Source organism: Engystomops pustulosus, chromosome 2 (assembly GCF_040894005.1).
Source record: "Engystomops pustulosus chromosome 2, aEngPut4.maternal, whole genome shotgun sequence".
NCBI classification, from domain to species: Eukaryota; Metazoa; Chordata; class Amphibia; order Anura; family Leptodactylidae; genus Engystomops; species Engystomops pustulosus.
In genome coordinates, this window is record NC_092412.1 from 58,624,643 (window position 1) to 58,647,142 (window position 22,500).

Sequence of the window (22,500 nt, forward strand, 5' to 3'; positions counted from 1 at the left end):
CAAACCTACAGAACCTTGTACGTAACCTGGGGACTGCCTGTATTTGTAGAGTCTAAGTTTTATTATATCATGAGGACAGTCCCCTAATAAAACAAATATTTTTGCAATTTTTGGCCCCAATTCCCAAAAACCCAAAATTCACTCTTCGTACAGGGCTGGATTATCATTCTGTGGGGAGTGGGGGCTCTCAAAATTTGCCGGTTATGGGCCCAAAACTTCCTAGTGGCGTTCCTGCATACAGCTATAGCTGGTAGCATGTTAACCCATTCATCTGAGTCTACGCGATGGACTGGGATAACCCCGCCGTGATAATGAGAGACCCCAGCTGACTGTTACCAGGCTCTGACAAAGCAGCAATGTGAAATTGTAATGTGCCTTCTGCGGCTATGCATTATTTATTGTTGGCAAATTGCTCGGCACAGTATCTAGCGGTGTTGCCATAGAAACATAAGGAAACAATGATGCAAATTACAACAATGACACACTGATTTTCTGAAAGGTCTACTTTCATGTCTTAGTGCAAAATATGATAAAATGTTAGGAAATGAAAGCAGAAAACAATTGCACTTTCTAAAATAATGCTATATAAACACGTTGTTCGGCAGTCAGCCGCTGCTCAAATCAAATTAATAAGAAATCTACTGGTACTGACGCAATTGTAACAACTTGTACAATGAAGTTAAATTGTTAGTTCCACTTCAGTAAACACTCAAAAAGAAGCACAATGAAAATGTTTTGCTGTATTTTTTGTTTTTGCTTTTTCTGCTGTTTGTGTTATTTTTTGGTCTAAATAAAGTGAAGCCAGATTAAGGGAGGAACATATATTAAACGATGAAATAAAAGGAAAGGATGAATAGAAATCTGTATCTAGTAGCTGGTTCCCAACAGCATAAGGTCACACAGTTGCTTTATCTCATCACAAAGTGCTGTATATACTTGAGTATAAGCTGACACAAATGTCGAGGCACCTAATTATAACACACACATTTGGGAAAACTTCTTGACTGAAGTATAAGCCTAGGGTAAGAAACGCAGCACATAGTTAGCCCCGCCTCCTCATTTACTTAGGCCTCCTCCTCCTCATTCACTTAGGCCTCCTCCTCCTCATTCACTTAGGCCTCCTCCTCCTCATTCAGTTAGGCCTCCTCCTCCTCATTCAGTTAGGCCTCCTCCTCCTCATTCAGTTAGGCCTCCTCCTCCTCATTCAGTTAGGCCTCCTCCTCCTCATTCACTTAGGCCTCCTCCTCCTCATTCACTTAGGCCTCCTCCTCCTCATTCACTTAGGCCTCCTCCTCTTACAGTCGGCCCCGCTCCTCTTAAGGTCAGCCCCGCTCCTCATTCAGTTAGCACCACTCATTCACTTAAGCCTCATTCCGTTAGACCTCATTCAGTTAGACCGCTCCTCATTCAGTTAGGAGGCCGTGCAGGGCTGTGCAGGACACACTCGAACTTAAAAAAGAATCCACCTTATCTCTGCTCACAAGTCACATTTACTTACCTTCAAGCTCTTCTTTTTCATAGTGAATATTAAGGATGGAGCTGGTCCCACCTTGGTCTACAACAGCTTCTTCATCAGATCTCTGTATAACAATAAAAAAGGGTCAAAATATTAAATCAAGAAAATAGCATAATAATATATCAGCAGTAAATGTGTCATGATATGGCTCGATTCACACCTTAGACTGTGCGTAGCATCAGATGGAGACATTTGGAGTAATTTATAAGGTATAAGCAAACTTCAGTCATTGATTCCCAATGGAAAAAAATCAAATACTGTACCATGCTTTATACTTTTTTTTTCTTACTGTGTAATTGTGTTGTTTTTACAGCAGAAAATTGGATATAGACTCTTAGAGGCCCTGCAAATTACACTGGCATCGGGGCAGCATTTGTGCCATATAAGCTCCCACCACACATGGCAAATGTCTTAATAACATGCTGACCACGAAGTTATAATGAGATCTGAAAAGAGACTAATTAGCATCTTAGTGGTAACACTAAGGAGCAGCAAACATCACATCAGGTAAAACCATAGCATCTCATAGTAATAGACGTTCACTTTCATTATGGAGTTACCATATACAGAATCACAATGATGCCCTTTATTCTGAGAATATATTCCACATTAAATAGAGAGAGATTTAATTAACCTGTAAGAATTCATAGAGGTGGAGAAGAGTCGTACTGTTTTTTCTTATCCCATCAATTAGGGCTTGTCTATTGCGTGATGACTAGTACATTTTAATGGCAACATTTTGGGGCACATTTTATTGAATACAGTTTATAACTATTTTTGGGGAGAAGTGAGAGGAGTGAAATTGTTGTAGGAGTTCACTGTGGCAAATGAATAACAGTGATATGACTATAGCATTACCATATATTTACGGTAACTTTACTAACTAACTTTAAATAGTAAAATAACTTTTTACAAAAAGGTTAACAGTAACATTTTTTTTTGTTGATGGAGCTTTGGGCTTGTTTTTTACAGTTGATCTGTTGTTTTTATAGGTTCCACTTTAATTTCTTTTAATTTAGTTTTTCTGTAGGTGGGTTGTAGATAATTTTTTTCATATTATACACTACAGGCAGCCTATTAGACCCTTCATTTGAAGGGGGCAATTCAAATGGGGCATTCAAGGTCATTGATATATATTAATATATAGTTCTATGGGAACATATTCAGTATTCATTCGGCGACCACAGCTTCACTTTACATATTAGATACTATAGGGCCCTGAAGTCCGTTTTCTGGCAGAGACTTTAGTTATAAATTTAGTAAATACAGTTTAAATTAAAATTAATCACCCTCATCCACAAAACTCTTCATAATGCTGGACCTCCTTACCTCTCCTCTCTTAGCTCACTCTATCGCCCACCCCGTGCCCTTTGATCTGCTAGTGATCTTATATTATTTTCTTTCTTAAATCAAACCTCTCACTCAGGTCTCCAGGACTTTTCCAAGATTGCACCAATTCTCTGGAAAGCCCTACAGCTGTCCATCAGACTAATACCAAGAGCTTCAAACTTAGCCTCAAAAGCCATTTATTTAGGGAGGCCTATCACACTCGCCAACCGCATGCACCTTTAACTTTCTCTTTATTAATCAATTTTCTGTATTCTCGGTCTTCTATCCGGAAAATGCCTCTCTGCAGTCCCAATGACTTTGGACTTTGTGGGGCACATTTACTTACCTGTCCAACGGAGTTCCCCCAAAGTGCACTGTCCAACGAGAAAGCACTCTGCCGCGATTCACTAAGATCGTGCGCCCGATATCCTGCATGTGTCGCTTCCCCACGTCCGACGGAGTTTACCTTTTTCCTGGTGCATTGTCTTGTGAAACAATTTGAAAGTTAAATCCCACGCTCAGTCCGAATCAGTCGAATCGTCCGACGACACCCCCTCATGTGGAAGCCAGTGCAGCTGCGCCAAAATCTGATCACATGTGACACAATGCCAGCGCAGACCCGGTCAATCCCCGAAAACATTGGAAAGTCATGTGCAGACAAAAGTGTGTATGTGGACCCTTAGTAAATAATCCCCTGTATGTAAGATGGCGGCTGATGACTAGTTCAAGCAGCATTTTTATTTATTAAATTATTTTTGATTCATTCCAGGACAATTATACAAGATTTTATACCTCTTTGTCACCCCTTGCTCTTGCAAGCAGGACCCTCACTCCTATCGTTTCATATGACTGTTATTACTTTGTAATGTCTTATTTTATTTGTATATGTTCCCCAAAATCTGTACAGCGTTATAGAATATGATGGCGCTATAGAAATAAAGATTCTTATTACGTTTTATGTGGAAAAGGCTTAGTACATCCCTGATTCCCAATATATTTACCCTACTCGAAACCATCTCTAGATGCAGGAAGTTGCATAATAACCTTGTGAAATAGAGCATGAAGTCTCATTACTGTAATAATTGTTAATCTCTCATAGCTTCTGCAGCCCAGATAATACATTACATTCAATGCTACAATCCACACTAATGAAGCTCCCAGAACCAGAAAAAAAATAATGGCACCAACGTCTACATTTATTGTCAGGCAGAAAAAAAGCCTAGTCATTTCACTTACTGTGAAAACAAGACAACAAATCCAATATTGTGAACTAAAACAATAATAAAATAGAAAAAAACTAAAACGTGGCCCTTCAAGTTACAATAGTTATTCATTCTGGTACAACCATGGATTAAAAACGTATAATAAATTCAGACCATTACTCTGTGGAAAACTACTGCATTAATAAGTTTTCAAACCCAAAAAGGGCAACACAAACTAAGAAGAAGCAGGGGAATGAGGTCCTCAGCAGCGACCTCCACACAAGTAGCACATGACTTTGGAGGAGAGACAGTGCACCCGGTGCTTCATGTGTGTGCGACAGCAGGGAATAATGGGGGGTAACAAGTTCAAGCAGGGGAACAGAGAGGGAAGTAAAGCTTTTTATTGACTTATTTATAAGTAGCAATGTATTTGAGTTAAATAACCCTTTTAAGACTAAAGGGAACCTGTCAGGCAATTTGGGACAATGAACCCGCCAGCAACCACCGGATCAAGTGTTTTGTTTTTTTTGTGCAGGCAATAACAGAAATAATATGGGGCCATTTGGGAAACTAAACCACTGGTCCATAAGGACCTGTAGATGGTTGTTCCCTTAGAAGACAAATTATTAAGAATAAAAGCCTCTATACTCAATAACCCAATTTATTTAAGAGGGTATGCTTAGGATATTTAGTCGATATCAGATCATAGAGTTCATCTACGATTAGGAGCTTCACCGATCAGCTGTAGTGGCAGTGGAGGATCATTGCAGTTTAGCTCCCACTCAAGTGGACACTACACAGGGAATGGAGCTGTGCCTCTGGATCCATTAAGTTTGTTCCATTAAATTTCCGGGTCTAGTGGCTGCAGTGAATAGCTGAATGGTGGGGGTGCCAAGTGTTTGGCCCCACCTTTAAGAATACTGAAGGCCTCTCCCAAGAACAAATCATTAAAATCTTTAATTTGGAAAATCCAAGTAATGCCCCTTTATTCCTAATACAATGTCACCATTTTCAAAGATGGATATTCAGGGACAATGATTTACTTTATTTCGAAAAATGGTTCTACTTTTAAGATCTATACAATGTCCTTACTTGAGTTGACTTTTAAAGTTTCTTAAAGTCCAAAAAATACCTTTACAACCAATGAATGTATAACAAGTGTATAATTTCTTCTATCTACATACATCACACAGTAGCTTAACTTTACTTTTGTGCTTGGCCTAATTTGACCTTCAACTCGCAGTAACACAAACAAAAGGGAAATCAATTGCAATGGCCGATTCGGCAAATCATTTCCAATTACAGCTTCCTTGTGCTGGAATCAAGATCAGGCAGCTTTAGTGCAAAAAGGCAAGAAACCCTATAGAAATTATCCTGTAGGATATATGTTCATACAGCAAGTTAACACCGCAAAAAAAATTAATTTACGTCTGTGGCAAATATCAAGCATGAGCTTTGGGTTTCTACCACGGTTCAGTGGCCAATCAGTGTGTGGCAGCGTTTTGCCTTGCACCAATGCAATACCAGGAGCACAATAAGGTACACTGGAGGGAGCCAATCTAACCAGCCATCTATTTGAAATGTCGGGTATTTTTGTATGCATATATTTGGACATTTTTAGGCACAAAAAGTTAACCAAAATGTATGACAAACACTTCTGGTTTTCTATAATTAAGAAATGAGCAGTGATTTTGGCTAAATTTCCCGTGGCAAAAAACTAAAAATATGATGGTTTCTGCTGCTGAATTCATGTATTTTAGCTATACCAGGGGAATATGTTGGGAGAATGCCTCTTATGTCACTGTATAGGAATATAATGACATAAATCAGCAACAGCTTCTCCAAATATATACCCTGGACTAACAAATTCTTCATAACGACAACCCCTCAGCTTATCACAGCAGGTTCAAGTTCTCTAAGGCTTTGTTCACATTTGCGACTGGGTTTTCATTATTCCATCCTGTTGTTCCTCCATTACAGAAGCAGAAAAATGATATCACCAAAAATATCAAGTTTTAAATGACCAACACCACTCCAACACACCACCACTCCACCACTCCACTGACCACCATTCTGCTGGACAAAAATATGTCCTTCACAAAGGATTTTTGCCTCATTGATTTGGATAGAATATGCTATGGAAGCTCCGAATACAGCTTCCAATGTAGATGTAAACGGAGCCTAACTCTGTCCATCATCTGGTGTCAGCAGGGGAAGCGGCCATCTGATTATTTATTAACCCTGACAGTAAAAAAAAAAAGCTTGGGAGCCAATCTGGCTAGTGGGTAATCCAATATGTGAACAGGACATATGACTAGGGGTTGAAGTCAAATGACAAGATCCTTAATGACAAGATAAATAAATATGTAATTGGAATAATTTAGGTTTTAAGTTGTAAACACACTTGTTTGTCTACATTCTCTGACGAATGAAACTTCTTCAAGGACATGCACTAGAACATGTGTATTTTTAGATCTGTGCAATGGCAGAGACAAGGAGCATCCGCTGTATCTAAGAAAATACATTTTCACTTCAATACCTTTTGTGCAACAGTTTGTGAATCTGAATTCACTTGATATTGCTGCTAAATAAAAAACTTTTTTTTAAAAAATCTGTAAGTACTTAGTAGTAGTTAACTGTGTTTTTTACCATATAAATTAGATGTTAATTCTCTTTTTTCTATCCTTTTTATACCAAAGAAAACAGAGACTGTTCAATGACTCCAACAGGCTACCAGCTGTCATGGCAAATAATTTGTGCCCTCCCATGACATCATGGGAACGTGATCATCGGCCAAGATGTACTATGTTCATTAAGTCGGGTTTGCCAGTTCAAGGCAAATTTTCAGCTGTATAATACAGCTGACACCCACCACTTATTGAGAGAGATCAGTCCATAAGCCCTATCCATTCAGGGTCACAAAGGGTTAAAGGAAATCTGCCATATGGATGCAGTGCTTCTAATCCAAGCACACTTGCATGCAGACATGTGCCTCTTCTTTTTGCTTCTAACTGCTTTGTTTTTTTAGAAAAATGTCTTTTGCATGTCATAGGAGCCTCGTATGGCTCTGTTGTCTGCTAATTATTCACACCTCCATTAAAGTAAACCTACCATTTGATTTGATACATTATGAAGCAAACATACCTTGAGAATGCTCAAGCCGGTAGAGCGTATCAACGCCAGCAGAGAGAAGAAAGAAGAGGAGCTGCGGGGAGCCGCAAGGAGCATATGGATTGGCGGAAGGTGAGTATGTAAGTTTATTTTTTTATGTGCAGGGCAAACTGGGGGATGACTATTACACTGGGCTGGATATATACTACACTGGGCTGGCTATATACTAAAGGGGGCTGGGTGAAGTCAGGAAAATATGCAGATAAAAACACATACATGTATATGTGTATATAGAACTTGCAATATGTTCTTAAAGGAACACTAGCCAAGATAGACATGACTTGTCTTTTCAGCTTACGTTTATGGCCAGCCTCGGACATTTGAGATGCTCTGTAGACTTCAAGTAAGCGGCTACAGACTCTTACAATAGATTACCTGGGTTGTTATAAGATATCCCTGGAAACTCCATACTGCATTAGCTCAAGGTTGAATTTGCAGCTAACAGGGAGAAAATAAAGAAGATGGAGGATTGCCAGGACTCAAAATACTCTTCTTTGTTTAACGCCACAGTTAACAGACATTAGGTTGGAAACATCAAATACATAAAGGACAGTCAGGGTTAGATCAAGGTTGGTAGCGGCCCCAGAGAATCTCTGGTTAACAGATCCCACCTGACCATGGAACGGGTAGCAGAGAGCTCTGTTCTCTATGTAGCAGTCAGAACAGTTTACTACATTTTAGTTCTCATTTATTAGAATGGGATCTAAGCGGCATTGAGTCAGTTCTGCCACTAAGCAATGAATGGAGCTGTCTGCTTCCTGTTACGTTCTCGTCTGCTAAGAAAAGCTGATCAGTGAGGGTGCAGGACATCAGACCCCACTATTCTAATAGCAGGGCCTTAGTTGTAATAGTGGCCAGAGGTCCTGATAGGTTAAAACTGAACCTAAAAAAACTCATTAAAGAAGTGCAAGAGTTGTTAAGAGAAAAGATGGAAATCTGCTATGAAGAAGCAAGTATGGACAGCACAGACTGCATAGAGTATGAAAGGTTTCTCTTCTGTGTCTACATCTACCAACGTTCAACGCTAAGAATACACAGCTTGACTAAAATAAAAATGGAAAATGTCAGCAGGAGCACAGCTGATATAAATCATGTTTTTCTCAATGGAAATGAGTCAGCCCAGCAAGTGGAACCTGACTTCACAAAACACTGGTAGATAATGATAAAACGCGTGGGAATACAAAAGCTAATTATTTGTGATACTAGCTGCAATAACTTCCCTCCATGGTGCGAGGCATATAACCATCACGTGGCTCATCTACAAAAGGGACAACAGAAGATGAGGTGGTGTTTATGAGGATTCACTTCAACAGAATACATCCCTTGTGCCGTGTAAAAGGAAATACGTACTACAAATTAAAGAAGCAAAAGGAAAAACAGATTTTAACATATCCAAGGAGGAGATAAACTGTTGCCAAAACTAACCGTTAGGGGCTTACTTAAATTGGTATTCTGGGAATACGAACCTCTGAAACATAAACCCATAATGCTATAAATAAATGAATGGAAGAAAACTCAATATCATCACAAAATGGAGCTTAAATAGTTTGTTTTTATTATTCCAACAATTTATAAATCTCCAAGATGGCTAACACAGAATACTACAACTCCCATGAGCACTCAGTTTTCAGTAAGAGCTCTGCCCTTTCATGCTCTGCTCCCAGTGATCTCTGAGGCGATGAGTAGTGTAGTGTAGTGCATTATATAAGAGATTAAATTATATAAAGCGAGTAATATACATATTAAAAAAAAATAAAAAATAAAAAAAATCTAAAAAAACCCCAACTATGCACAAATAAAATCTACAGGTCCAAGCCCACATACAAACAAGTTGACAAAAGATTTCAAAAAGTTATAGTGCTTTGAAGGTGGCAATGCAAAAAGTTTTTTTTTCTTCCAAAAGCATTTCATTATGCAAAGGAAGGTAATTTAAAATGTAAAAAAACCTATACAATTTGGCATCACTGTACACAAATTGACCCGGGTCATTTTTTTTGTTATTTAGTTTCCAAACTTGTGGTTTTTTAAAAAATATGCTGCACAGAAACGGTTAATAAAGGTCCACTAGAAGGGTGATGCCACACGTCACGTTTTTAGACCGTTTTAAAGTACGTGTTTTCAGTCCGTTTTTGAATGTTTACCATGCGCTTTGCTGCTTTGAACCAGTTTATCTTCATTTCTAGAAGTGTAGGCAGCTGTGAAACAGATTAAAACCAGCCAAACACATGGTAAACATTCAAAAATGCATGCACTAAAAATGCATGCTTTAAAACGGTCCAAAGATGCAATGTGAGGCATCACCCTTAGGATATATGAAACCCACAATTGTGCCATTAAAAACTAAATTTTTTCTCAAAAAATAAAAAAGTAATAGCTTGTAGAAGGCATTGACAAAAACGAAATTAAAATGGCCTGGTCTTTAATGTGGAAAACAGGTGCAGAGAAAGCAAATTGTCAGCTAATGGCACACGTATAAATTAAACAAATTACCTTATAAATGAAGTGTCCTGCATTATAAAATGGTTTAAATGCAGGGACATGTTTATCTACATTTGGTGCAACACAGACGGGGCCCAGAGGTTTAGGCCCAGTTACACAGGGTGAGAAGGCTGAGTAGAAGAAACTAGGCTTTAACAGCTCCATGTACAATAGTCAGAGCCTTGTACATGTATCCAGAGCACTACACTAGTGAACTGATACTCACATATGAAATAAAAAAAAGTAGGGTGAAACACCACATAGCAATATATAGCATTGGTGGCAAACCTGGCACTTAGGGCCCTCTCAGTGGGCACCCAGGCCCTCAACCCAGCACGGAGTTCGGCAGACAGAGCTTAAGACATCCGCCTGAAGATTGAAGCAGCCCAGAATGTGCCACGCTCAGCCCTATTTTACACTAAACCATCCTTGGCTGCCTGGATCTACAGGAGGAGTGAGAAGGTATGGACCGAACGGATTTATCATTGGAGCTCCAGAATCCTTGCTGTTAAAAGGACCCTGGAGGGAAGCTACAAATATAATCTGAACTTCTTCTGCTGTTGAGTGTATTCTTCTCCTCAGGATGCTGATACGACTAAAAGTTGTGGCAGTACAGGGAGTAATAAGTTACTGCTTAATTGCCTTGTTGGCATGTTGCAATAAATAGGTTGGTTTTGGTTGTATTTTGGGCACTTGGTCTCTAAAAAGTTTCCCATCACTGGTAGCCCCTTCCTTTGAACACTTCACCCCTTCTATAACATATTTCCAAGAAGAGAGTCCGCTTTGTACTTGTGCCAGCATAAGGTGACAGATTCAGCGGTACATCTGGAACAACAATGCACAGCACGCTACCGCAAAGATTTTTCTTTCCTTTCAGCCTGTACGCAAGAGCTAGATTACTGAACATTTGGGAACTGCACTAAAAGGCACAGCAAGATCCTAAGTAGTTTGTCAAAGAGTAAATATAAGGCTTGCCTAATGATCAGGAGCAGCAGACAATTCGACAAGTAGGATTTGCTCTAACCCTGGGGAGCGCTACATAATTATCCATGAAAGTAAATTTAGATATAGTACAATGATTGCCAAAAAAAGACGCTCTAATAGCACGCAAGGATGGAACATTCTGATAATTACTGCAATTATATTGGGTTTTCTCCACAAGACTGGGACGGGAATGCACTAGTTAAAGGGAAAGCACTAGTTAAGACTAATAGTAACCGTAATGCAGCCAATGTGGTCACAGGCCAAACTCTTTATAATATCAAAATGTGTAGATGCAAATATATAATAAAAAAAAATACAACTCCATTCTGCCCCAAACATCATGAAGCAATTATAATGTCCTCTCTTCTTCCTATGGGACCCATTGTCCATCCTCCTAAGGATTACACCACTAATAGTAAAGTGAGACTGCCAGTCCCAAGTGTCCTCTGTTTATAGCAGCAGGATCTCAGTTAAAAAAAGAAAAAAAAAAAAACAGGCAATAAAACAGCAAGGCCTGCTTAGTATAAGATCAGGCTCCATGGATGTTAATTTAGCTCTACAATATGGACAGTCTGCCACATCGCTCCAGCACCCGTCACCAGACACATATCAAAGGATCACCCAGATTGTCCTTCTGTACATTACACATGCATAGTAGCGAGCTACAATACACTTCTGCTGACAGCGTGGCAGTCCAATAATTAGATAGTAAGAGGATAACAATTATTGTAAAATACCTCCCCATCCCCTGGAGATATCAACAGAGGAGCCAGATCTGCAACGTACCTCTATTCAGTGGAATGGGGCCAATCAGGAGTTATCTTTATGTTAAAGGGCATCTACAACCAGGATCAACTATAGTAGATCAAGCACTCAGACATACTGGTGTGTGCCCTCTATGGCAGGAACCACCCTTCTTTAAATGGACATTTACCATCAGTTTAGTGATGGTAGATGTGTCCTAGTAAGACATTCCTCAGGAGTTCTTTTATTATAGAGCGAGAGAGATTAATCTCGTACATATAGAGTTGTAAAAGTTATGCTAATTACCCTGGGTGCTCAGGTTACGTCACCCAAGCAGCTCCGGGAACCTCGTATTTTAGTGTATGCACTCCTCCTGTACCGCCAACCACCTAACCTGTCACCTATCTATGTGCTGGGGGGAGTAACTGCTAGCGCTACGGGGGAAGCACATACATTAAAATACGAGGCACACCAAGGTTCTTGGATGACATAGCCTGAGCGCCCCATAGTAATTGGCAGAAGTTTTATAACTCTATATTTCCGTGATCGCGGGATATAGAGTTAAAATAAAAGACATGAGGTACTTCTTGCTAGGACCTTCACTAAACTGACGGTAGATGTCCATTAAGCTTCCTTGTTTATAAGAAAAAAAGCTTTAAAATATGCAAATGATTCTAAGGGGCTCCAGGCTCCATTAACACTTATCAGGCTAATTGGCATAATACAGGCAGTCCCCAGGTTACATACAAGATAGGTTCTGTAGGTTTGTTCTTAAGTTGAATTTGTATGCAAGTAGGAACTGTATATTCTATCATTGTAACCCCAGTCCAAATTTTTTTGGTCTCTGTGACAATTGGATTTTAAAAATGTTTTGTGGTCATAAGAACCAGGATTAGCAATAAAGCTTCATTACAGACACCTGTGATAACTGTTATTGCTGTTAATTGTAGTCTATGGTTAAGTACAGTAAATTACCAACATCCGGAGGCCCGTTTGTAACTAGGGGTCGTCTGTAAGTCGGGTGTTCTTAAGTAAGGGACCGCCTGTACTAAAAGCCTTATTTTGGACAAAACAAGGGCATAAGAAGATAAAAGAAGAGCAGATCCTGCCAGAGGGGACACAAACCAGTATGGCAGTGTGCTTGGTATACAATCCTTCATCCTGGTGGTAGATGTCCTTTATAAAAGGGAAGGGGGTCACATCAAGCCCCTACTAACTTACAGTAACAGCATATCCTTCTAAGTACTATTGGATTACACCTAAGAGAAGTCATTTTCAGATGTGATTATTAAAAGCTCAACTAAACCATTGAATACAATTTCTGTTTTTATTACAGAAATTAATAAAAAAAACGTCATAATATACTTCATTAAGAAAATCTGCTGTGCCTTTTTTCTGCCTCTTTCTCCTGCAGTGAGCAGTGGATCTGAAAATTTGAGGTCCATACACTTCAGAAAGATAAAGAGGCTGATGATTAAATCTTTCCAAACCTAGAGAACATTTCTCTCAATGTTTCATCTGAGGTGATTAGAATACAAGGTTACAAGGTTTACTATTATCATCTGCATTACTTTTACGGTATGTCAGTTTAACAAAATTTTAGATATACTTTAAACATATAATCTAACTTTCCAATCTAGTCCCTAATTTGTCACAATGTAATAAGTGGAAATCCTAGGGCTCCATAGCGAAATGTAGTATTTCCCCCAATCAGTGAATGGTCCCATAGCAGCTGCATGATCTGTCCCCAGAGTAAGCACACCGCTGTTTATAAGACCTCTTTGGGGTGACAACTCCTCAGTGCTTCTCCAGAAAACTAAAATGTCTCCAAGTCCAGAAAGTTATCAAAAAACATTCCTAAACAAAATAACATAATTTCAGGTAATAGCTATTAACACAATTATGGAGGTGAACATTTGTCCAATTATTTAACTACTGTCTTACTGAAACATATAAAAAAAATAATGGCTTAAACATTTATGGATCAGAATATCTGGTGCGGGACGGCTACGGGACAAAAACATAATAAGAGGCGACAACAAAAAAAAAAAAATCTTAAAACAAAATGGATCTTTAATTACAGTATATGACTAACACATTTAATAGGCTATCTGGCCCCGCTCCCAGATTTTATTACAGCATTTAGCCTTGAAGGTTTGAGAATTAATGAAAAGCACTTAAAAAGATTAATCTGAGTAATTCTAGAGAGGAGCTGCAAAATCATATTTTACTGGGTTCACTCTTTTCCATCAATACCTTAGACTTTTGACTTTTAACCCCCTTTTTTGGCACCTTTTTTGATGCAGAGTATGAATTTAAAACAGAACAACCCATAATTTTGAAGGCATAAAGCTATTAATGTGTATAAATCTGAGAAATAATTATTCCTACATACCTCATATTGATAAACTCAATTGTTACAAATATTTCTGCTCGGACCCACCCAGTATCAGAATATGGGGCATTGGTGTGAATACATAACACCTTATTCTATGGATATCGCTTAAGAAGTCTGTTAGGAGTATAGAGAGTAGTGGTCATGCATATGCACCCCCCACTATTTACATGGGGTGCTTAGGGATCTCCGTTCTTGGGAACCACTGGGGATGTAGCAGTTGGATTCAAAGTGATCACATACTCATTTGGTATCTAGATTTTACCATCCACATTATGTGTATTATTGCTTTGTGATGTGGCAAGGGGTATAGTCCAAATTCCGTATTAAAGAAGTAACCGTCATATGAAACAAAATGAATGAGAGCCCTGTTTGCGAGAGCTTACAGTATATGAGGATGAAGTGGGTGACACAAGAGCTTACAGTATATGAGGATGAAGTGGGTGACACAAGAGCTTACAGTATATGAGGATGAAGTGGGTGACACAAGAGCTTACAGTCTATGAGGATGAGGGGGTGACACAAGAGCTAACAGTCTATGAGGATGAGGGGGTGACACGAGCTTACAGTCTATGAGAATGAGGGGGTGACACAAGAGCTTACAGTCTATGAGAATGAAGGGGGTGACACAAGAGCTTACAGTCTATGAGAATGAAGGGGGTGACACAAGAGCTTACAGTCTATGAGGATGAGGGGGTGACACGAGCTTACAGTCTATGAGAATGAAGGGGGTGACACAAGACATTGCAGTCTATGAGAATGAGGGCGTGACACAAGAGCTTACAGTCTATGAGAATGAAGGGGTGACACAAGAGCTTACAGTCTATGAGAATGAAGGGGTGACACAAGAGCTTACAGTCTATGAGAATGAAGTGGGTGACACAAGACATTGCAGTCTATGAGAATGAGGGGGTGACACAAGAGCTTACAGACTATGAGGATGAGAGGGTGACACAAGAGCTTACAGTTTATGAGGATTACGGGGTGACACAAGAGCTTACACTCTATGAGGATGAGGGGGTAATACAAGAGCTTACAGTCCAAGTTCCTGCTTGAAATTCCCTCTGTTTGACTAAAGAAATGTAAACTGGTTAAATTTCAAAGACTGAACACATTGCACAAGACGGGAGTCCTTGCATCATGCAGAAATATCATGCATGGCCTCCCTACCACCCTAACTGCAAGGTAGACAATTTGAATAATTTTCCCAACAGGGCACTAAATGGCCTATAAGACACCTCATATTCCATGACACAATTCCCCTAAGGATATGCAGCACCCCCAAGATCACTCACAAAAGGTCACTCAGCTGCTCATGGGAGTGGTCTACTTCCAACACCCCCACATAATGTGTAAGTTGGGACATCTATCTATATTCAAAGGATAAATTATGACGACAAATTCTAAAAAGGAAATTCTATTCTCTATTGCTGTGTTTAATTAACCTTCAGGCAGATTGTATCCAAGACTCGTCAGGGACAAATAATGACATTTGCACAAGTACATAATTAGTAGGTGGTGTATATAAATGTGTATTCCTGTCTGCCGCCTTTATGTCTTGTTCTTCTGTTTCTAAAGAAAAATGGTTACCCCTGGCAACTATATAAAGAAAGAAACAGCCATGAGACGTTCGGTCAGGGTCGTATCGTCTTGTGGATTCATAGAGGAAGCTTGAGTATTTTTATGTAAAGTATTGCATAGATACTACAAGCATTTTGGATTAACAATGCAGATATACTTAGGGGAAAGAAGACCTACAATAACTGCATTTTCATAGTTCCTCTTACATGAACACTGGTAACTCCTAATATTCATGTATGAATTATGCAAATATTATCCATGATCAGGACCATGAGGTGTGTATATATAAAAATATGTATTTTATATGCATGTGTGTGTGTGTGTTTAGTCCCCATAAACGACCCGCCACTATATATCAGGTATTTATAGTTGACATATCTGGTGCACTTTATTTTACTCTTACATTGTTCTGTTCTGGCCCCAATTTCATCAAGGATGTTGTCTTTAAAGAGCACCTTCCACCACCTCATACACTTGAAGATGAATGACACGATTTGGTGTTGGATTCAGGGGCACTTTAAATTTTCTATGTAGCCCCCACGGTTTCTCAGCTATCAGTCCCAGTTTCTGACCATTGCAATCCACTCCACTGCCAGAGAGGAGGAGCTGGGAGGGGACATGCATTATGATAATTTTCTCTGACAAGCAGAAGATTATCATAACACATGCTCCATCCTCTCCCTCCATCTCCGCCTCTCTGACAGTGGAGAGGATTACAATGGTCAGATATCTGGACTGATATCTACGCAACCATGGGTAATAGAAAGAAACTTCAAAGTGCCCATGAATCTGTAAAATAGCTCCCCCATTATGGTATATTCATCTTCAAGTGTGTAAGGTGGTGAAAGGTCCTCTTTAAAAGGAATCTGTCACCACATTATTCACAAATACAGGTAGTGGCAGGTTCCCATAGACCCCTAGTAACCAACTGACACCCTTCTTTTAGCTCAAAATTGTTCTCTTCAGATTCCTATAAACTCAACTTTATAACTTTACCTGGTATCCAAGGATGTCTATAGAGAGTCAAGGTGGGCATGGCCTCCTCAGGCTGAATCCAGTAGCTCCTCCCGTTGCCATCTCTGCATGCAGCAGTAATGTCATGTGACCAGGGTGACATTATCACAGGTCCTTTAGCCTTCTAACATTAGAAAACTGTACACCAAGCATATATCTCAAGAGATCAGAGCAAATCATTTCACATGAAATCACAGCAGCCTGCATGGAGAGAAGTAGAAGTCCATGTAGACATGCAGTGATTTTGTGCATAGGGTACAGTTTGCTAATGTTAAGAGGTTACAGGACCTGTGATGACATCACCCTGGTCCCATAACATTAGGCCACACCGTTCGACTTGCTCCAGTGAAGTTTATGGCGATCTTAGGGAAACAATTTTTTAGCTAAAAGAAGGGTGTCAGATAGTTACTAGGGCTCTATAGTAACCTGCCACTAGCCGTATTTGTGAAAAATGTTGTGTAAGGTCCTCTTTAAGTCACACTCCGTATGCTGCCCTGAATCAAGGAAGTAGCTTACCTGTGACATGCAGACAGCTTGAAATCAGAAGCCATTTGGAATAGTCCGAAGGGATGTTGATTATAGTCAAATTGTATCTTTTGTAAGAGCTGCTTTTAAGTCCTCACAGGTAATCCAGTAATCCCTTACCAATAGCGGCCACAGTACCTCCAAAATAGACCGTCACAGACTTCTCATTGTGTCCTTATAAGAACCCACCAGTGCCCTTCACTTTCCTGTGGTCTCATACTCACAAAATTATAAAAATAGGAGATATGTCCATAAAGTTCAACCAGGGGATGCAAGGGACAAGGCTAAGGGAAAGGGATGTGGAGCAACTACATTTTTATTCCGTTACAAAATTGGAAGCAGAGCCCCTTGTCTTTTCAGGTGATGGATCAGTTTTGTAACATATTTTTTGTACAATTTGTATTTATACAAATTTATACAAGAATAATTTAATGTAATTACTTAAGTCATTCCTTATAACTGAAATCCTCCATAGCCCTTTCCATTTTTGTGGCTCTCCTTTTTCACTATTTCTTATCTGTTTATGAACTAAAGCCCAAAACTAAGCTGCATAATGAAGATATTGGCGAACCATTGCTTTACTTTTTTTACATTTTGTATTTATTTCACAAAATATTTAAATACAGAATCCACATATACAGGCAGTCCCCGGGTTACGTACAAGATAGGGTCCAGAGGTTTGTTCTTAAGTTGAATTTGTATGTAAGTCGAAACTGTATATTTTATAATTGTAGATCCAGACAAAAAAAAATTCTGCCCCAGTCACAATTGGAGTTTAAACATTTTTTGCTGTAATGGGACTCAGGATTATCAATAAAGCTTCATTACAGACACCTTACAGCTGATTATTGCAATCTGGGACTATGGTAAAGCATTCAGAGAGCTTCACCAGAGGTCTGTATCTATGGGTTGTCTGTAAGTCGGGTGTCCTTAAGTAGGGGACTGCCTGTAAATCCTTATCAGTAAATCGTGCAACAAATAACAACATAGTAAGAAACATAACGTGTCTAAATTTAATAGAGAGAGTTACAGGAATGTCACATAATTATATATAACAAAATAAAAATATTTTAGACACACCCATTCCCACCCTGGCAGATGACGACCCAAAAACGACAGAAACTAGATCTAGAACTGTACTGACTTCTATTCATACCCGATGTTCAAAATATTAACAGGGTTAATATCTCAACAGGCTAGTTACAGGGTTAGTCTATAGAACCAAGCTTCCTGCACCATCTTTGGCTCTTCACATCTTTCTATATCATCCTGCTGCTCCGCATACAGTAGGGGGTCCATTCACTCCTCCCACTCTTTAATCCTTGGTAGTTATCTATTCACAATGCTTTTTTTATTGTCTATTCCTCTCTTAATACAAAACAAGATCTTGCTGGCTTTAGAAGCAAACGTTTGACATTGCATGCTCTTATTTTGTCTATGATCTACTGGTACACCCACTTCCTTTTCATCAAGGGATTCTCCCATATTTATTCGCATAGGTAGGATGTATGGTATTTTGTAGTTCATTATTAAGAGGCCTTCTGTTGGCTACATTGGTCGATATTACTGTCACTAGATTCTACTACTGTTACACTGTGCTTTTTTTGTTTTTTTTTGTAGGTAGGATGTATGTTGCTGCAAATTATAAGTCCCTTACAGTTAACAATATTCAGCCTCATTTGCCAAGTAGATAGCCAAACATCTTGCATTTCATGTAAATCCTCAATAATAGGTAGCATCTTGGCCAAGTCTCAGACAATATAACTTTTCTAACAAGGAGCTATTGTGAGCAGCACAGACTGAAATAAATTAACATGTAGTCAAACAGGTCATATTTATTAGGTTAATAGTGCCCAGAACAAGGTTAAATGTAATACATTACATCACATACTTCATGCATTTATGTAGGAGTATTATTTAGATAGAAATGACAAGAAACAGTTAATAACTATAGGCGTCATCAATATCTTAATGGTTGTAAGCACATTACATATTACTGTAGAATTTTCACTAGCTCAGTACTGCCATCTATTTAGATTTTTAGTAACCTAGATTTTTCATCAATTGTTTTATATTTCTAAACTCATATAGAAGCCTATATAAATGGTATCTTAGGACAATGGCACTAGGCACATTATCTGATAAGAAAATGTTGAGACACTTGCACTAGGTAAAGGCTACTTTGACTATGTTAATAAATAAATTTCAGCAACCCCAAGCACTTAACATCTTCTAATAAGCCATTAAAAGGGGTTGTCCACTTTAAGAAGATTCCAGCAAATAATGGATATTTTAATGCATGGTTTCCAAGATCCTTGCTTGTTGTCTTCTTGCTGTCATGCAACAGGAAGCTTCATAGTTTACTTCCTTTAGATAAATACCAGTCCATGGTCATGTGATGTCACACAGGTGCACGGCTCTTTATAACACACAGGCAAAAAGTAATACAGGCCCCAGAAATAAAAAATCATTTAAAATCAGACCCCTCCTCAATGTTTCTGGCCTTTACTGGCCTTGAAAATGACAGCAACATCTGCTTTGTATTCTACAACATACTGCCTACAATCTTTCCATTAAAGAGAAAATAGGAGATTACCGATTTGCAAAACATGCATTTATAAATATCAGAACACTGTATTTTAATCAGTTTTGCCTCTTAGTTAAGCTAAAAGAGCCACCGTGGATTAAATGTGGGGATTAGCAGGGGTATTACTGAAATATAGATAGTATTGCACAGCATAAGCTCGGGGATATGTCTCAGGCATGCAGGAATGGTTTACAGAACAGGATTGTCTTTATGCTTTCATCTTACTTAAAGGGAACCTGTCATCAGGAGCCCTTTTTCTGGCTCCCCCGTGGCAATAGTGTACACATTGCCAAAGAGTTTTATAATAAAACTCTTTTTCTGAAAAAAAGCTAAGTTAGATGAACGTTTACCTTTCTGTATAAAGAACGGTGTCCCCAGTCCCATGGGAGTGGCCAGTGAGGGATGGGGCAGACATGTATGATGTCCTGAGGATGGAAGCGATTGGGGGAGGAGATATGGGAGACCTGGGAGCTTTTTTTTTTTTTTTTAATTTGAAAGCGATGCATGATGGAACTGTTCCCGAGGGTGGGGAAACTGATCCTCACTGGCCACTCCCAGGCGACTAGGGACACATCTGCATATAGAAGGTTAACTTTGATCCAACTTTTTTCTAAAAAAGCAAAGTTTTACTATAAAAACTCTTTGTTTCGGCAATGTGTACACTATTCTCTATGGGGACTTAGGAGACCCTGATGACAGGTTCCTTTTAAAGTAACATTGTGAATCCAGCGCTTTTTTCCTTTGAACTTTGCTTAATTAACAAACCACATGTAAGAAACAATAGGGCAAATTTACTTACCTGGTCCTGTCGCGATCCCCTATCCGGACGCTCCTACGAAGATGAAGTCCGGCGCGATTTACGTAGCTTGTGGGCCCGATATCGTGCATGTGTCGCTTCCCCACTGAGGTCTGCCGGAGTTCACCTTCTTCTTTCCGGTGCTTGTAAGTGCGTGTCTTGCGACACAATTTGAATTTTAAGTCTTTTATAAGCATTTGCATTACAATATAATTGTGTGTTATAACTTACTCTTGCATCCTGACAAAATCCTGGGGTAGTCCCAGGGGTTGGGCTTTGGTTTGGATGCATTCAAAATGTCTGCCTCCATCTTTGTGCTCCTGTACAGCTTTACCCCCCCCCCCACTAATGACAGCTCACCAGGCTGTGACCTCTGAGAAGGAGCAGGACGTGGAGCTGTACAGGAGCACAAAGGTTGGGGCTAAGCTCTGAGGAGGGAGTAACACAGACAAGGTACATGTTGTTTTTTGAAATGCATCCAAACCAGTGTTACTCCCTCCTCAGAGCTTAGCCCCAACCTTTGTGCTCCTGTACAGCTCCACGTCCTGCTCCTTCTCAGAGGTCACAGCCTGGTGAGCTGTCATCAGTGGGGGGGGGGGGGTAAAGCTGTACAGGAGCACAAAGATGGAGGCAGACATTTTGAATGCATCCAAACCAAAGCCCAACCCCTGGGACTACCCCAGGATTTTTTTCAGGATGCAAGAGTAAGTTATAACACACAATTATATTGTAATGCAAAGGCTTTGAAAAGGCAGAAAGGCAGATTGCACTGCTGGTGTAATGGGCTTTTACAATCTGTCTTTAGTGAAAAATGAGGTCCCTGGTGACAGGTTCCCTTTAAAGACAAAATCTACTTATTGACACCATCACAGGAGAGATGTCCTTCCATAAAACATTGATGTAACAGGTCTACTGATGCATCGTGAGAGCATGTGTACATGTAACATTAACCTATGTCTTCTGACCCGAATGTGGATTCAGATTGAGATGGGCAAGCGAAAACAATCTGTTCATTTATTATTTAACCAAGGAATCAAATGTAACCAGAGTTGCCTGGAAAAGAGCAGAGATCTAATCTTCAGGTAGAAAGGATTAGATAGTGTCCACTATGTATACATTCTGTCATCTCTTGTGTAAATATATTTAATATCTGCAATAATAAAAATAATATGTAGAAATAGAATCAAAACGTATAAAATAAACTTTAACCAGCTTTGCAGGTATGGATCAGGAGGACCCAGACCAAAGGAAAACGAGGAGAGACTTTCATCCATGTAACTGTATTATGCAATGCACTTCTAACCTACAGTGGTTAAATATATATTCCTTCATTTCCTTTATTTATGTAGTGCTTTCACGGGTGCCTCTGCGATCCACATCTCAGATCGCAGACGCACTTATGCCCCTCTCCGTGGCGGCCTCCCGGCCTGGGCTCACAGGCCTCTCCACGTTCCCGCTTCCTTCCCAGCTGCCCAGCGATCTTTAAATTTGTAAGTGCCGGCGCGTGCGCCCTTGGGACCGGGGACACGTGTGCCAGAATATGCAAATTTAAAGAGCCAGCATGCCACAAATTGGCGCTGGCCACTTCTCGGGTTTCTGTAAAGGCCGGCATTTCCGCTGGATCTTTGAGCTACATCCCATCTGTGTTTGATTCCTCTGTGTTGACCTCCTGTTGTGACGCCAGACCTATTCTCAATTCTGCTCCTTCGCTGCTAGCCCTGACCTCCTGTTCCGTCCCTGACCTAGTATCACGGCCTGCCGATTGTGTACCCCGACTTTGGCTGCCACCATGGGCTAGTCGCACCTGTGGAACAACCTGGTGGTATCCTTCTGCAGCTAGGCGGGCTCTAGTGAAGACTGGGTGCCACTTAGACTCCAATCCCAGGTGTCGGCTAGTGTGATTGTCCGCGGTGGTCCAGTGGGTTCACTACCCCAGAAGCCTGACAGGTGCTCACAGATTAAATGATAAAAGTTGAATAGTGGAGATGTGCACTCACATTCATCTGCCTAAAAAATACACTAATATATGGTCTCCATGCTGTATAATATAGGAAAATCTACCATCTGAAATCTACTTGCCCAAAAAGCCTCAGGGCACAGTGATGCTGGCAGTGCGTCAGTAACGCCGGCTTCATACATCGCAACTGCACAAGCAGTGCCGCAGAGGCGTATCATACC

At 39.9% G+C, this 22,500-nt stretch overlaps 1 protein-coding gene across 1 annotated transcript in view; it reads right to left on the bottom strand.

Moving 5' to 3' along the window:
- Nucleotides 1-22,500, bottom strand: part of LOC140117742 (electroneutral sodium bicarbonate exchanger 1) — a 113,797-nt gene that overhangs the window by 60,982 nt on the left and 30,315 nt on the right. Inside the window, exon 2 of the mRNA XM_072134761.1 lies at nt 1,499-1,580. Within this exon, the coding sequence (XP_071990862.1) occupies nt 1,499-1,580 (82 nt within the window). The remainder of the gene's footprint in view (nt 1-1,498; nt 1,581-22,500) is intronic.